A 17,797-nucleotide genomic window follows, 5' to 3' on the forward strand; every position below is an offset into this window, starting at 1 on the left:
GGAATTCAGATTAGCCTGTACATTCCAACACACGTCAGCTGGGTGACCTTGGGCTAGTCACAGCTTCTTGGAGCTCTCTCAGCCCCACCTACCTCACAGGGTGTTTGTTGTGAGGGGAGAAGGGAAAGGAGTTTGTCAGCCGCTTTGAGTCTCCTTGCAGGAGAGTATGGGGGGATATAAATCCAACTCTTCTTCTTCCTCTCCCCATCTTCTACTTACAGGGACAGGGTCTGAGGTTCAAAAAGGAGGGACTTGTCTAAGGCTGCCTGGTGAGTTGACAGCTGAAAAGGGATGAACTAGGGCTCTGAGATACAGCTCACAATCCATGATTACTCTCTGATGGACATGCTGCAAAGCTGACTGTCTTGAGCTAGACATAGTAATGTTCACTGAATTCAGCAGGGTTTCCTTTCTAGCAAGGGTGCCCTAGTCCCCTCTACCAAGTATGTGCAGTGTCAGGGCTGCTTATAAAAACTCTGAAACACCCTACAAAATCCCTCATGATTGCTATAGTATATTTACTTACCTGTTCACATACGTCAGTTTTTAAAATTACAGAACGTTTCGCATAGATCACACACACACAGAATATGGAAATAGATGAAGTGCGTTTGTACAAAACCTCAGCCCCCTCCCCCCCAAAGAGGACACTCTGTTTGGCAGTCTGGTTTTCCTCGGGAGGCTGTTTTCTTCGCATCATCTGCAGTTATGTCCATTTACGAGAGATGGTATTTTTCAGACAAAATTGCAGGCCTCTTCCTGCCCCATCCAGATAAATGGTTAAAGATCTTTGCTAGCACTTGTTAAAGTGGCTACATGATTCAGTTGAGGGATTTGTGCCGAATGTTCTTTTGCTTTAAGTCTCAGGTCTGCAATACTAGAAGTTTTCCTTTCAGCTGCTACTGGGTCAGCGAAGGCCATTGCAACAGGGTCTGCTGGGGGGCCAGGAGCTTTCATTAGGACGGAAGAGGTTGTTATGAGAGGGTTCAGAGCGCTGAGGAACCTACATTCATTGTGAGAGAAAAGAAAGGTCAAGATCAGTTACTTCAGGGACCAATATTTGCTCCCTTGTGAGACAAAGGAGATAAGAGTTGGCATTTGCTCCGTGTTTTCTCTTGTAAAAGATTTATATCACATCTCCTCAGAAGTAGCTTGCAAACAGATTTTTTTTAAAAAAACTAACATCTCAAAATATAACAAGTGAACCAAATGTAAGAAAGCAGCGCTGATCAGCAGTACATTAGGATCAGGTGTGTAGAGAGGGGAGATCTTGCCCTGGGCAGTAGGTATCAGACTACCCTGACTGCCAGCTCCCGCCCCTACAAAAAGCCTCTGTGGTTCCTTTAAAATCCAACTTACATTACTTTTAGCCATCCGAATGGATCTGAGGCTGGCAAGAGACTGGGGGCAGCGATGAGACCAGAGAAGAAGTGTGCCCTCCCTGGCCTTGTCTCCACCCTGGTCTCTTGCCAGCCTCAGTGCCGCTCAGCTAGAAGGAAAGTAAGCTGAATTTTAAAGGAACAGTTCCTTTAAAATTCAGCTTACTTTTCCTGCTGTCGGTGTGGTGCTGAAGCCAGCAAGAGACTGGAGGTGGGGACCATATGAGAAAATAGTGACTAACCTATGATAATCTAAATAGTGACTAACCTATGAAAATAGTGACTAACCTATGATAATCTAGAGCAGTGGTGGCGAACCTATGGCACACGTGCCAGAGGTGGCACTCAGAGCCCTCTCTGTGGGCATATGCACACAGAGTTCGTCATGTGGGGGGAGTGGAAAATCACCCCCCCCACACACACACACATCTAGGCTGGCTTTGCTTCTGAGTAAACCCTCCTAGGATTGTGACTCACCCTTTCGAAGCATTGCGAGGTTGCTTCACCAAGCTTACTCCCAAGTAATGCGTGCCTCAGAGTAAACCGTTTTTTCTAAACTAGAACCTCAGTATTCAGGTTAAATTGCCATGTTGGCACTTTGCGATAAATAAGTGGGATTTGGGTTGCCATTTGGGCACTTGGTCTCGAAAAGGTTCGCCATCACTGATCTAGAGAGTTCATGGCAGAGGTGCAATTTTAAACCGGGATCTCCGTCAATGACAATTCTCTTAGCCTCTAGGCTAAGCCATTTTACTGACAGAAGTAGCCAATCCCTTTGCCACCTCAGCCTTCAGAAACATGTTTAAAACTTAGTTAAGGCAGAGATGCTGTTCTCTCAGGGGCTAAAGCAAACAAGGCCTGGAATGACTTCCTAATGCCAACCACAGCTTGTTCGGTGACAGAACCGTTTTTGAGACTCTTCCTGCTGAACTTTAACAAGCAAGGAAAGATACTCTAAGACAGAGGGTCCTGAGCTGCTTTGGGGCTTGTTTGTTATTATTTTCCTCCTGGCTGAGTTCAGAGTATTGGTTGTTAATTTGTAAAGCCTTAAAGTAATTAAATATCTTGGGGCTACGATATCAAGAGGATCATCTTGTTCCATACATTCCTGCACAGCCACTGATGATTTTTTGAGGACCCGTTCTACCTCCCTCTTCTTTTGGAGGCGAGGTGGCTGAAAATAAGGAGTGCAGCCTTTTCAGTGGTTGGCACACCAGTGCTGGAGTTTCCTGCCCGGGATGCTTGCCTCACTCTAGGTTTGCTATCCTTCCTTGGTCAGGTGAAGACTTAGTCTTAAAGGTTTTTAGGCAAGCTTTCCTTTTTTTCCTGCACTTTTTCACACCCTCTTTTCCAAAAAAAAAAGCCCTTTGGAATGTTACTTTGTTCATTTCCCATCTTATTTCTGCTGTTTTAATGCTGCACCCTTGCTAGCTTTAATGACAGATAGTTTTGTGTGTTCTCTATGCTAAGAACTGTTTTTAATATTTCTAGCTGTACTGTTTTATTTGCTGAGCTTGCTTTGGGAATGGGATTTTAAATTTTGTTAATTGTTTTTTCCTGTAATGATTTTGTGAATTGCTCCAGGAACCAGTTTACAGTGGATGGACAAAATCAAGTTTCAGCTAAATAAGTGGAATATCAAACCAGGCCTGCATGCACATGTCACTGAAAAATGGCACTGCCATTACATTACAACAGTCATCTGTCACAGCATTGGCTTGCTGTTCTAGTTAAAAACAATTTCTATAGGGCAACGAACAGCACAATGTCCTATGATGTGCGGATGTATTAGATGATAAAAAATCCCAACCAAAACATGGTTGGAAAATGGGGTTTGCTTTGGATTCTCTCTGCTCATCACACACAAGTTATGTGTCTATGTGCTCTATGCCAGTTGATCACTTCTTCCTAATAATGGGTACTTTGATAGCAATCCCATATTGTAACAGTGAGAAGAAGGCTTTACTAAGGATTAAGTCCCATTTTATTCAGAGGGGCTTACTCCCAGGAAAGTTATTTTATGATGGCAGTCTATGCCAGTTTTTTCAGTCCAGACCTCTTAATGTTTTATTTTAATTTAAAATATTCATATGCTCACCTTTCTCCTGAGCATCTTGAAAAATAACTCCTCCCCAAACCCCAAACCCCAAAACACCCCATATTCAGGTGCAAATACAGTGCACCACTGCTTTATACTCACAGGACACCATGTCACCATCAGGAAGTGAAAGCTGTTTCACCCAAACAACCTTCATATTCAGCTCCACAAGTACAGTGAAAAGACCAGAAGCACAAATGCACCCCAGCTGCCTGCCCCCAGTAACACAAAGACAGCACAGATCAAGCAACACCCTAAACCCACCACAGGATGTGATATCACCAGTGTCCAGTTTCAAATGTATTATGTATTTGTTTGGCTTTTAATATTCGAATTGCATGGAACATTCAAACATGTTTTATCTGAATAATTATTTACAGCTATCTAAAAGATGTGCAGCTACTCTTGGGTCAAATCTTCCTTGACTTATAAGGGGAGGAGGGTCTTTTTCATCAAGCATCTTATTTATTTTTGCTTTTTCTTCCCCTGCAAGAGAAGAAGAAATGCCCCAAATTGGAATTCCATGCAGTGACTCCAATCTGAGCCCACCAAAACCCAAGGCTGTAGCAACTCTGCATGGGTGTGCCCTGTTAAAAGTTTCACTCGGAGAGATTTGACTCTTAGTGAAACTTCAAATCACTTATCTTTTGAATGTATCATGTCTAAAGCTTTCGTTAATTAACAAATTAGACACAATCCAAAGAAGGAGAGTTTAAGAGTAGTTCACAGTATCATACTGGAAGGGGAAATGTTCAAAGGAGAAAAAACTAAATTCCACTGAGTGAACACATGTTCTTTCCATGAGCATACAGTTGAGGTCTTATTCCTACATACTGAGGACAAGCAAACTGAACACTCTTTAGTGGTCAAGCATAGGATTGAACAGCAACTAGCTCTTTTGATCATAACTTATCTTCCCTTTAATGATGAACAGAAAACCAGAAGGGATGTTTTAATAATATACTTGTTTTCATAATATAGCTACTTTTCCATCAGTTGATGGAAAGGATTTCTGTCAGCAGAGCTCCTCTGCTGCTCCTTAAGTTCAGGGGACCGGCACAAATAGCACAAAGGGAAAATCAGCAGAAATTTTCTACTGGAGCCAACCAATTGATTCCCAACAACAGATCAATAAGAAAAGCCAACAAGTCCACAGTTGGGTGCCCATTAAAATCAGTGGAATTTATACATACTATTGGCATAGAATTAGATTGATAAACATGTGTCCTTGTGTTGTAACTGAATAAGCAGCCTTTGTATTTACCTTCCAAGTTGAGGGCTTAAAACTGGGTTTCGGAAGAGGGATGTCCACGTGAGGCTGCCGAGGCCAAATGGAGTCATCGTTGTTGGACTGAAAGCTGGTGCCATTGATGGAACAGCCATTGTGGAAACTGGCACAGATCGCCATGCGGGGTCCAAGAGAGGAGATGGACTCAGTGGGACATCCAAGAACAGACCCAAAGGATGTGCCAAGGAGATCCCAGGCATGCCCCCTAAAATTTCAGTTTTCTCTCGTTTCCTCCACTTGGCTCTTCGGTTTTGAAACCAAACCTTTATAGAAAAAGTTTGGGGAAAAGGAGGAAAGCTTAATGATAATAAACCACGCCAATTCTCTTCTTAAGTCTATGGAGTTGAAAGTAGAATGGTGAAAGCACGTCATTGTTGCACGGGCAATTAAGGTAGCAGTTGCCAACACAGCACTGTGAAATTCACAGACAAGTTCTTGTTCTTATCAAGGAAGTTTTACAATTGATTAAACCCCTTACATTATATTTTAAGACGAACTTCCTATCTGCAGCCCAATTTTATGACATTGAATTAATTAACATTGGATTTACACTATTTGTACTTATCTACTTGTCTAAATCTATTACTTTTCCTTTCTAATTTTTGGTCTTTGAAAGGCTGTCGTGGTACAAGTGATGAAACCCTTGTCAGTTCCTGTCGCAACCCACTAAAACCCCAGTGTGTTAATGAGCACACCACTCCTATGAAACCTGTTACCTAAGTAAGATGTGTATACTATTTTCTAGTATACACACACACCCACAATCCTGGCTACAGTCACTGAGTCTTTTATGCATCTATTTCTTAACTTCTCTTATCATTTCTATTTCCTCTTAAATGCAGATGACAGCTCAAATGCACTGGCACTAGCTTTTCAAACAAACTTTCTAAAACTTCTGCATTTTTATCAACCTGTGAAATGTTAGGATGCTTGTAAAAATCAAAGTTTAGCATTTCAAACTGCTTCCTGTAAAGTGCTTTCATACACATTATCACACTTTAATGGATTCAACAACCTTAAAAGGCAAGTCTGTATTCTGATCCCCATAATTACAGATGGACGGGAGTTGAGGCTAAGAAAGAGCACAGGTGTGCAATTTAAGGCCACCTAGCAAGCTCATAGCAAGTACGAGATCTAAACCAGGAGTCCTCCAAATCGCAGCTCTTTCTTTTTGCCACTATGATATCCTATAGATTGAGCATATTCCTCAATCTGCCTGCAACACATTCTGTCCCTTCTTAATGCTCTGATCAATGCTAGTGTGGCATCTTTGGGATTCAGATTGTTGCTCGAGTGCAACTAGTCCAAACAGAAAACTTGACATTTTCCTATAACAGAAATCTTTTACAATATATATATATATATATATATATATATATATAAGCTCACATACAGATAAATGTGCAAAGATCAGTACTGGAACAGTTGACAGACAAAACAGAATTAAACGGAACAACTCAATCAGCACTACGTGTTGCTTCACAGAATGACTTCACAAAACAACAACAAAGAAGGAGTTTACAATCTAATGTCTAGACAGTAGGGGAGACTAATAGGACAAATTCAGTTGTATTTAGATTTACGCTTCATTTTAATTGGAAAAAGAGAATGGGAGGGTTAAGCTGGAAAATTTGAAGAGGGGTTAAAAGAAAATGGGGGTGATGCCACAGAGCTATTCAGGAAAGAGATTTCAGGTATAAGGGAAAATGGGAACAGGCTATTAGAGAACAGAGACTTCCTGGCAGTGATGGGTGACAGAATTGGAAGAAGGAAAGTGTCATAGATGATTATATGATGGGAAATAAGGATGAACAGATTTAAAGGGATGGATGAATCTTTGCTGTACCTAGTTAAGCTGTTTTACAGCTCTAGTCACAATGCCATCTGAAGGTGCGTATGCTGGCATTGGGGAGATTTCTATTATGTTTAGTTTGGGATGTTTCATTTTTTTTTTAACATTCTGTTTTCTCCAGTGCAAAAGTGGGTACAGATGAACCTAGAGTAGAGTCCCTGTTAAAGAGTAATGAAGCCATCTCTTACCTGAACTCTGGCTTCCGTGAGGTCTAGCCGCATTGCAAGTTCCTCCCTGCAATTAGAAAGCCATTTTTTTTTCTTGTATTGGAAACTAAATAACAGTTGTTTTAAAAAATGGCACTGGCTTCACCATCATCTGACTAAAAAAAAAAGTCATCCCAGAAAACTGAATACTAATCTGCCTCATGCTGATATATCTGCAATTTCTATGCTTTCTTTCTATCCAGTGGGAGTTCTACATTCTGGAAGACGCAATGAGGCAAGATCCAGCTCTGGTCCTGGTGATTCTTTATAAAGCAAAAAAGCATAGAATGTATACAAAGGGGAACAGATCTCTCTAATTGCTTTTAGACCCTGTTTTTCAGGGTTTACTTCTGCACACATTCTGGCCACCAAGATGAACATGGTGAAAACAGGCTGCAGTTTCAAGAACACCTTCCTGGGACCAAGCTCGGCTGACTAATGTGCCTATAGCAGTGATGGCGAACCTTTTCGAGACCGAGTGCCCAAATTGCAACCCAAAACCCACTTATTTATTGCAAAGTGCCCAACCTGGCAATTTAACCTGAATACTGAGATTTTAGTTTAGAAAAAAACAGTTGGCTCCAAGGCGCGCATTACTTGGGAGTAAACTTGGTGAAGCAACCGTGCAACACTTCGAATGGGTGAATCACACTCTTAGGAGGGTTTACTCAGAAGCAAGCCCCATTGCCAGCAACTGAGTTTACTCCCAGGAAAAGGATCGTGCCCAAGCCAGCCTAGATTGTGTGTGTGTGTGTGTGTGGGTGATTTTCTACCTCCCCCACATGACGAACTCTGTGCACGTGTGCCCACAGAAAGGGCTCTGAGTGCCACCTCTGGCACCCGTGCCATAGGTTCGCCACCGCTGGCCTATAGTCACTCCCATATAATGGTTTTAAGAAAGGGATTGGGAGTAGGATATGGGTTGGGGATGGTACCTATCTAGTCCAAGGTGGATTTTACATTATTTCTCCTTTGTTGCTTTATGAGCAGATCCTTATATAGAACTGGGTCACTCCTACCTTTCCTCTGAGTGTCTCCAAGAAATGTATATTTATTTCTGAATCCAGAATGCAGAATATTAAGATTTTTGAGATGTGGATCTTTAGAAAAACTTGTTCCATTTACAGAGATCCAAATGTTCTCTTGTTTCCTTTAAAGCTCTGCTCATAAGATCAAATAGCAGAACTTGAAAGACCCAGGAGGGGTGTGTGAATCACCACTTGGTTTAATCCCGGCTGCATAGGACCTCTACCCATTTGTCCCAGCCCTGAAAGCTTATCCCTGAAGGCTGTCATGAGTGATGGTGAAATAGATATATATTTGGAGTAAGTTTTTTGGCATTCTGGGTCACTCTATTGCTTAGGGCACAAGCCGACTACATCAGATGTCTTCTGAACAGACTGAGCACCTGCAATAAGTGCTTAAAAATCAGAGTGAAAAAGAGCTTGTTCACCTTCATTCACACAAGGACTTGGACACTGTTTTCCACACCAGGAAAGAGCTTTGGCTCATGTAATATATTATCACAGGCTGTGGCAAACAAAAAGCTACCTGCACTTGCACTATCAGACAACCTCCACATCTGGGATTGGGGAGAGAGGGTGTGAGGAGTTCCAGCCAAAGTTTTGGCTCCAGCCTCAATTTGGAAGACCTTTAAACAGATTATGTAGACTCACCATATGCGAGGGAGAGCAGGGCCCTTCACACCCACTTATTGTGCACAAGTTGGAATGCTCGCTCTGTATTTAATATTCTCAAATGGAGAAACCCCATTGCCTGCCTTTCTAAAATCCCAGTAGCCTCTGCTGCATCCTGAAATCTGTTTGTGTCCAATACCAGGATATTTAACAGTGCAATCCTATGCAGAATTGCTCCAAGCCTTCTAAAACCAATGGGGCAAATAGACTGGAGTAGTTCAGTGTATTTCTGCTACCCTTCTTGTTCTCCATTTTAAAACTACAAACTGCAAACTTTCAGCTTCTTAACCACACACTGACAATCTTTTCTTGTAGCCACTCTTCAATCTTGCTTTTGTCCAGCTAGGGAATTCAAAAGATTGTGTTATTACACAATTGATAATGTGGATTTATCCTGGCATGGACCAGCATGGCTACCTAATTCTCTCTCTCTCTCCTCTCCCCCCCCTCATCAGAGATGGAATACCTCTGAATACCAGATGCAAGGGAGCCAATGGCAGAGCATGGCACTCAAGGCCAGATTTCTATCCAAGTGACTGGTGGCACTGCTGAGCACTAGCGGGGTGGGAGAAGGCAACAGGCATGGCTGGTGTTCATCACCCCTTTGCAGTGCCACGAGTGGATTCCATGGCAAATATGTGTGATGCTCTCTGGGGCTTGACAAGTGTGTCTGGTCAAGTACAGAAGAAGAGTAAGGATTTATGCCCCACGTTTCTCTCCTGTAATGAGACTCCTTTCTCTTCCTCTCCCCACAACAGACACCCTGTGAGGTAGGTGGGACTGAGAGATCCCTGAATGAACTGTGACTAACCCAAGGGCACCCAGCAGGAATGTAGGAGTGCGGAAGCAAATCTGGTTCACCAGATAAGAATCTGTCGCTCATGTGGAGGAGTGGGGAATCAAACCCAGTTCTCCAGATTAGACTCCACCTGCTCTTAACCACTACACCATGCTGGCTCTCACGCTTCGTTTTGTTTACCAGCAGGTCAACATGTGAAGATTTTTGTTGGCCTGTTTGGCAACACAAATTGGTCACTTTTTCCTGTCTCAGATATGCTGCTATGGGAAACAGAATTGAGGACTTTTGTATGGTTCTGCCGGGTTGTTCTTTACAAAAATTGTTTCTACCCAGAGGTTCCCCCCCCCACAGTCTTTGCTTCCAAAGTAAAAACAACAACAACAACAACAACAACAACAACACACCACAGCCATATGGTGTCATCTTCTAATTGTCATCTTTTCACGTTTGCCTCCTCCTTGGTACGCACCTTCCCAAACTTGCATTATTACAATCTTTTTGGAAAGAATGGCGTCCAAGTGCGTTGTTGCACCATTTTGAAGTGGAAGGGTGTGCATTTCCAAAGTCCCACACATACGGGTGCCACTATCCTCTACCATCCACCCCTGGTGCTGTCCATTTCCTGATGCCCTACTGAAGAAACCTCCCCTGAAGATGCAGAAGCTCCCTGGCCAGCGCACAAACACCTGAGACCTAAGTGAAACCTCCTAGCTATGGGGAAGCAACCAAAGAGGTTATTTTCTCTTCACCCCAGTTGGCCCAGAAGTGCCATTCCCTTCTAATCGCAATTTCATGCACTAGGGCAGGGGTGTCCAAATCTGGCGCCCCAGCTGTTCATGGACTTCGATTCCCATCAGTCCCAACTGGCCATGCTGGCAGGGACTGATGGGAATCGTAGTCCATGAACATCTGGGGCGCCAGAGTTGGACACCCCTGCACTAGGGAGTAAATCCAATTGTTCTGGAAAGGGCTCACTTCTGAACAAAGGTGCATATTGCACTCGCCAGGGCTGACTTCTAAGTAAGCGCTGAGACGAAACAAATCCATCAATTTCTTTGGAAGAAAAAAGTGGTCGCGCCCGTCCTCCCTCCCAGCCTGCAGGTGACCCAGCGTCACCCCGCGCCGTCGATGGCCCTTCTTCGCCCCCCCCCCTCCCCGCTACCTGGTGAAGACGTCGGGGTAGTGGGACTTGCGGAAGGCGCGCTCCAACTCCTCCAGCTGGAAGTTGCTGAACGTGGTGCGGTAGCGGCGCTGCTTCCTCTTCAGCTGCCCCGGCCCTGCGGCCTCGACGGCGGCTGCCGGGACCGCCGCGCTTGTGTCGGAGGCGCTTGTGTCGGAGGCGCGCCGTTCCTCCAGGCCGTCGCAGTCGCCCTCGCCCGCTGCCTCCTCCTCGTCGTCCGCCGGGAAAGCCAGCTTCTCCTCCGCCAGCAGCCGGCCCGGGGAGGGCTTCCCTGGTTCTGCGGGGTCTCCGCCTAGGGAGGTACCAAGGAGGGCATTGCAACGAAATTGCCTCCCCGCCGTCGAGCCGCGCGGGACAGGGGCGTTGGAAGTGCGGCCGGGAAAGGGACGGAAAAGTTGCTGGAGCGGAACTGCACTCCTCCCTTGAGAGCTGGGCCCCTGCAGAGCTTCTGTGCCCTGAAACCCGCTGCAAAACTTTTGCAGGGAAGACTCATTTGGGGCCACGTGGGGTGACGCGCGGGTAGGGTAGGTAGCCCCGTGGGAAAGCGTGAAGGAGCGGCCGGGTTGGAGCTCTGCATGGTTGCCGGGCAGCCCTTTGCCTGGCGCCGGGTTTTATGGCAGCAGGCAGTGGCCCCCGGCCGGTAGCAGAGATGGTTGCCGGGCCATCTCTGCGGCGGTTTAAGTAAGACACTCAAGGGTTTGGGACTCGACGGGTGTTCGCGGACTGGGAGACTGAGAGCCCCCCCCCCCCCAATTAGTATAACTGTGGGGAACAACTTGGAATACAGGTACTGCTTTCTCTCCACCACCGCCCCCCCCCCCATCGGGGCCGCCCGGGGTTGGAAACTTCACCCCAGTTCCCCGGTGGCAGGTAGGTCTCCCTATCGGATGGGGCGCGCTAGAGGGCCAGTCTCCCCTCCCGAGGGCGTCCCGCCACTGTCGCAACTCACCGTGCTGGGCGGCGGCGCTTCGGCTGCCCAGGATGCTGTCGATGAAGTAGGACGTGAGCAGGTGCAGGGCGGGAGCGGCCGGGTTGGAGCTCTGCATGGTTGCCGGGCAGCCCTTTGCCTGGCGCCGGGTTTTATGGCAGCAGGCAGTGGCCCCCGGCCGGTAGCATTTCGTGGGAGGGCAGGGCAGCCGTCTGGTGGGGAAGGCTGGGAGCCCCCTTCACCGGGCAGGGGGGATGGCTCCTCCCCGACGAGCGGGAGCGGGGCCTCTGTCTGTGGGTGTGAATTTGCGGGGAAGTCGGATTAAATCATTCAAGCGGCTGGCAGAGTTACCACCCCCCTGAAAGCGCCATCTCCCTCCTGGCAGATGAGTTTTAAACAGCCTTGCTTCTTAGTCCAGGATGAGTGCCAGATTCACGCTTCCTGTTGAGGAGATAACTGTAGAGGAGATCCAACACCCCCCCACCCATCCCTAAATACACACAATGGGCCAGATGTTACAGTTCCAAAAAGTTATTCCACCGCCAGAGGAAAATCTTTCCACCGCTTCCCATTATGACTCATCTGCTTTCTTCCCAGAAAGGCCAGGCAAACTGAGGCCTGTGGATTCCAGTGAATCTTTGCATGCATACAGGTACATGCATAGGAGCATGAGACTTTATTGGGAGGGCTGAGAGGCGCATGAGAGACAGTGTGATGTAGTGCTGAATTGTGCCAGCCTAGCATCTGGGAGAGCCAAGTTCAAGTCCTCACTCATGCCATGGAAGCAGGCTGGGTGATCTTCGACTAGTCACACTGTCTCAGCCTACAGGGTTGTTGTGAGGAGAAAATGAAGGAGCGGAGAGCGGTGTAAGCAGCTGCGGAGAAAGCCATTGGAAAGAAAGGTGGGGTGCAAATGTATTAAATAAAATAAATGTATAGAACATAGTGAAAGGGTTCCATGATCTGGCACTGAGACTTTAACATAACATAAGCTGTGCTAGGAGGGGAGGGGGAGGCTCTATACTAGGGGTGGCCAACCTATGGTACTCCAGATGTCCATGGACTACAATTCCCATCAGCCCCTGCCAGCACGGCCATACTGGTAGGGGCTGTTGGGAATTGTAGTCCATGAACATCTGGAGCACCATAGGTTGGCTACCTCTTCTCTATACAGAACAGAGCCTTAGCATAGTAATGAAGGTTTCGGAACTCTTCCCTCCCCACAAAGTGGGGGATGGAATGTGACCACAGGTCTCAAAGTCCAGGGCTGTGGGTTTGTACTTATATATACTTCATCCTGTGTTACTTCTCTCCCTCTCTTCTCCCAAAGCCCTGTCCACGGTTCAAATTTTGAATCTCCCAGAGGCAGGAATCCTTCTCACTCTCTGCTTCCTTTTCTCCCACTTACCGTAATTTTTCTCTTGGGAAAAAAGCAAACAAATACTCTTGTGGCTTCTGCTTTTTGAGGCAGAACACAGAAGATGCCTAGAGCATAGGTGTCAAACTTGCGGCCCTCCAGATGTTATGGACTACAGTTCCCATCACCCCCTGCCAGCATGATGCAGTTTGCAGACTGTATATCCATGGCCACAAGCAGATGTGGGGTTTCTGGTTGTTTATTACACAGTGAGATTAGAAGGTCCAGCAATTTAAGAGATAGGCATGTCATATGATTATGTACATCACAAATGGGAACTAGATTTAGCCAAAGGATTAAACAATTGGATCAGTATGGGTGTGTAAACCCTTCCCAACTGGTGGTGAATTGTGAAAGATAAGCAACCTGCCCTGGAATAATTGCTTTCTCTAGCTAGCCACTCCCAGCCTTTGTTGACCCCAAATCTGATAGTGTCAGATCTGCATGGCATTTGTCATGCTGGAGTCTTAAATAAAGGTAATCCCCTGAGTGAGCTCTGGGACATTAGTGACCTGTGAGGTGATGTCACATCATGATGTTCACTAGGCAGACTATGTTTATGGGGTGGTTTGCCATTGCCTTCCCCAGTCATCTACACTGTACCCCCAGCAATCTGGGTACTCATTTTACCAACCTTGGAAGGATGGAAGGCTGAGTCAACCTTGAGATGGCCACCTGAACCCGACTTCTGTTTGGATTGAACTCAGGTCGTGAGCAGAGCTTTGAGTGTATTACTGCAGTTTGTCACTGTGCGCCACTGGGCTCCATTTATTTATTTACTTACTGCTGCAACTTTCAAGTCTTTGGCTGAGAACAAAACTTCTGATGGGCTTTCCCCCCCTTATGCCCTAAGAGAGCAATTAATCATAAGAACATTGGAAGAGTCGTCAGTCCTGCTGGATCAAACCAGTGGTCTGTCTAGTCTGCACGCCATCTTACATAACAACCAAGCAGTTGCCCCTACAGGAGCAAGAACAGAGTGTAAAGAGCAAGAGTGCCCCTGGCACTAATTTTCACAAGTTTTATGTTTTAGAACATAGAGGTTCCCTTTCACCACCCACTGATGACCGTGAATGAAGGCTGATGACCATGTGTCATGCCATTCCCAGCTTAAAACAGCTACATGAGTTAGAACCAGCCTTGACTGGAACTAAGCAGGCCATATTGTGAAACTATGACATCGTCAGACTTTGTCCCAAAACTCCATCAGACCCTCCCACTACATTGTAGGGTGTGTGAATCTGGGGATTGTCCAATCTTTACTGCTCAAGCAGACAGAGCAGTGGCCACTCCTCCACATGAGCAGCAGACTCTGATCTGGTGAACTGAATTTGTTTCCCTGCTCCTCCACACCCTACTGGGTGGCCTTGGGCCAGTCACAATTCTCTCAACTCTCTCAGCCCCACCTGCCTCAAAAGTGTAGGGAGGGAAAGGGAAGGTGATTGTAAGCTGCTTTGAGATTCCTCAGAAAGTATAGAAAAGCTGGATATAAAAACAACTCTTCTTCAAGACAAAATCATGATCTTCTGTAGGTAACTGTCTGAAGAGATAAGGCAGGATGCCAATATTTTAGTAAAATTAAATATATCAAGTGTGAACTATGAAAATCCTGTTCCATTTGTAAGCACTGGATATTGTATTTGCTTTACTCTTCTGTGACTTCTGTAGGATTCCTAGACCAGTGAACCATTTTTCCACTGGGCTAGCTACGATCTGCTTTGCTTTCAGAATATGCTAGTGCCACACATATTCTGACCATTCTCTAGAACAGGAAAATCTGAGCAATGCCCAAGAGAAAGAGACCCCCAATTGTACTACGGATATTCTGGCAATTTTCATGAAGCAAGAAATCCCAACAGTAGGAACTCCACTTTGATTGTTTGGCCTTACATAGATATGAAAAAGACAGAATCATGGGCTACTAATAAAGTAGCAACAGGTGTTGTTTTTTAATTTCTGCATATTTTCAAGCACCCCCTTTCCTTTTTTTTCTCTGTTCTACAGAGTTCCCATGGGTTCCATGTTTGCAGTAGATGGAATGAGTCCTTCCGTCTCCTTATCTGTACATTACACTTGTTTTTTTAAAAACAAACTTTAGTGTGAATATTCTGGCCTGATTCTTGCAAAGTCTTCATTTGTTAACTTGTAAAGATTCCTACCCTTGCTTCAAAACGCTCCAGGCAGCATACAGAGTTTTTCTCTGCTCCGCTTTATCTGTGCAATAGCATTTTATCTGCACCTTGATGTGCTAGGTTGGGCTGACAAAATTTGACTGGCCCAAGGTCATTCAGTGACACTGAGTGGGGTTTTTTTCATGAAAATTGCCCTTAATTGTAGTCTAGGACTGTAACCATTGTACTTCACTAACTTTCAATTTCAATGTGAATCTTATCTGAAATACTCAGCCTATTGGCATCAATATAATACCATGAGAACCACATCTACTACACTTTCAAAAGCAAACTTAATTAAAATGTTTGTGTTGGCCATCTGCAGCCTTCCCAAGTTCAAATGGTTCTCACTGCTTGAGTGGAAGGGAGTTTGTACTGGAGGCAGTGAGAAACTTCCTTATTGGTTAATAACTTCTAGGCAGAAGCTGGCAAAACACAGATGGGAAGAAAATGCTAGTAGAAATAGAGAAGACCAGCGTCACGTAGAACCAGAACTTTTGATGTTCAGTTTCAAACAGCCATTGGCTAAGAATGCAGAGTGGTGGGTCTCTTGTTCCTTCTGAAATCCTTTGAATTGAAAATAGAGTGAAAATAGTTTTGTTTTAGACCTGAAATTACAATGATGAATGTATTAGGGCTGTACCTCCTTGGTTTTTCAGCCAGTTAAGACCTCCTAGGACGGAAGTGTTGGTTTGGAGCAACTATTTGGTGTGTTTTCTGGCTACGGTGAACTGGAAACTAAGAGCTTGCTGGTAGCCACAGATCTGGAAACTCCTGTCCTTGAAGAGTGTGCTAAACTAATTCTGCCACATTTCTTGAGCGTGAGGATCCATGCCTTGTAATCTGAGCCTTTCTCTAGACACTTCCAGGAGTTAGATGAGAGTGTAATAGCAACAGATCTTTTCTGGGTAGCACTCAGGTTCTGGAGATCTTTCCCAATGGATGTGTACCATCGTTATTGCCCATTTATCTAGAACGTTTGCACTTTATCCTTTTACTGGGGGCCTACAACACACTTACAATTAATAAGCACATTTAAAAACAATGAAAATTAAAAACACAAGGGTGTTGTCCAAAATTAGCAACATCTGAGGTATCAAATGGAGAGGGTCTGTAGCTCAGCAGCAGGTCAACTACTTTGCATGCCAAAGGTCCACGGTTCAACTCCTGACAGATCCAGTTGCAAGGGAGGCAATCGGTGATGTTAATAACCTGTATCCGAGACCCCAAGAAGCTGCTCCCATCGAACTAGATAGCATTGGCCTTGATGGACCAAGTATGTGATTCAGTATAAAACAGACTTGTGTTCAGATGAAGATTGTTCTGTTTTACCCAAATCTTGGTACCGGTAGTTAAATTGTTCACCTTCTCACGTTTAATTTTGCTGCAACAGACTGTCTGTCTCTGAGCTTTTCAGAAGACAAAACTGCAAGGAAAATGAATTCTGTGCTCCCTCTGGTGGGAATTACAGATACTGTTGTTTAAATCCGTCAGTTTAAACAATAATCTGGAAAAACTGGGAAATATGTCAGTGGTGGGAAGGAATAACAACATGAACCTGGAGACTTGCTTCTTTAGGAAAGGCGAAATATCTCTATACCTTCCCCCCTTCCTGCACCAATAGCCACTTTGGGATGAGGAAGGGAATTTTGATCAAGGAAATAGAATGCAGGGGAAAAGATTAATCTCCCCAGTACATGGCCAGTGGTCTAAATCCCATCCCTGTGGCTGCTTTTCATTGCTTTATTGTTTCAGAAATTCTTTCTGTACTCTGCTTAATTATCCCTTAAATCTAATCCCTTCATTCAGTTAGGAGAATTTCTAAAAACAAGGCCTAAATGAACTGTAATTCTGGGGACCAATTATCATATAACTGAGCTGCAAACAAGAGCAGTGGGTGGGTAGAATTAGGGATTGGATCCATTGTGCTGGGAAATTTTTCTCTGTGGTGTTTCCCAAATTGAAAATGCCTCTCTCTATCATGGATGCTTCAAGCTATGGGAAAGGAAATGGACAAGGTGCTTGTATCTTCATTTCACTTCCCTATTCAATGCGACTTGGCAGGGCTACATCTGAACTGGGAAATGGTGCAGGAGGGAGAGGATGTTCACCAGCGTGGTGTAGTGGTTAAGAGCAGGTAGATTCTAATCTGGAGAACCAGGTTTGATTCCCCACTCCTCCAATTGAGTGGCAGAGGCTTATCTGGTGAACCAGATGTTTCTGCACTCCTACATTCCTGCTGGGTGACCTTGGGCTAGTCACAGTTCTTCAGAACTCTCTCAGCTCCACCTACCTCACAAGGTGTCTGTTTTGGGGAGAGGAAGGGAAAGGGACTTGTAAGTCAGCTTGAGTCTCCTTACAGGAGAGAAAGGTGGGGTATAAATCCAAACTCCTCCTCCTCCTTCTTCCCCCATTCCCAGCCCTGTGACCTTGATTTAAATTGGGCTGTCCCATGCCTGCAGAACAAGTGAAATCTAACCACAGGTCTCTTAAGTTTCATCTGTTGCCCTGTTTTAAGAGGAGGATTGCTAAGTTTTCAGCCAGCTTCTCTAGCTGAGCTGTGAATAACACCTGTGGATAGGGCTGCCAAAATCCAGATGGGGTTGGAGATTTTCTGAAATTATAACGGGCCCCCAGGTTACAGAGATCTGTTCTCCTGCAGAAACAGCTGCCTTGGAGGGTGGATTAAATGGCATTATTCCCTGCTGAGGTCCCTCCCCTCCCTAAACCCCATCTCCCCAAAACTTCAGCCCCCAAATCTTCAGCTGTTTCCTAACCCAGA

At 45.2% G+C, this 17,797-nt stretch overlaps 1 protein-coding gene across 1 annotated transcript; it reads right to left on the reverse strand.

The window, feature by feature from the left end:
* Positions 1-498: 498 nt before the first annotated feature.
* On the reverse strand, positions 499-11,652 carry ESX1 (ESX homeobox 1). Its single transcript, XM_048514754.1, has 5 exons — positions 11,449-11,652; positions 10,482-10,791; positions 6,806-6,851; positions 4,742-5,028; positions 499-1,003 (listed from the first exon to the last, which is right to left on the reverse strand). The coding sequence occupies exons 1-5, from the start codon at positions 11,543-11,545 to the stop codon at positions 781-783; spliced, it is 963 nt and encodes a 320-aa protein (XP_048370711.1). The 5' UTR covers positions 11,546-11,652; the 3' UTR covers positions 499-780.
* Positions 11,653-17,797: the final 6,145 nt, after the last annotated feature.

Source organism: Sphaerodactylus townsendi, linkage group LG13, assembly GCF_021028975.2.
Source record: "Sphaerodactylus townsendi isolate TG3544 linkage group LG13, MPM_Stown_v2.3, whole genome shotgun sequence".
Taxonomy (NCBI): Eukaryota; Metazoa; Chordata; class Lepidosauria; order Squamata; family Sphaerodactylidae; genus Sphaerodactylus; species Sphaerodactylus townsendi.

What these genes read in the sequence shown, in the direction of transcription:
- ESX1 (XM_048514754.1), bottom strand. Translation starts at nt 11,545, where the DNA reads ATGCAGAGCTCCAACCCGGCCGCTCCCGCCCTGCACCTGCTCACGTCC. An exon ending in TACCCCGACGTCTTCACCAG is followed by an intron (nt 6,852 to 10,481) that starts GTAGCGGGGAGG and finishes TTCTAATTGCAG; the next exon opens with GGAGGAACTTGCAATGCGGC. An exon ending in TCACGGAAGCCAGAGTTCAG is followed by an intron (nt 5,029 to 6,805) that starts GTAAGAGATGGC and finishes TTTTCTATAAAG; the next exon opens with GTTTGGTTTCAAAACCGAAG.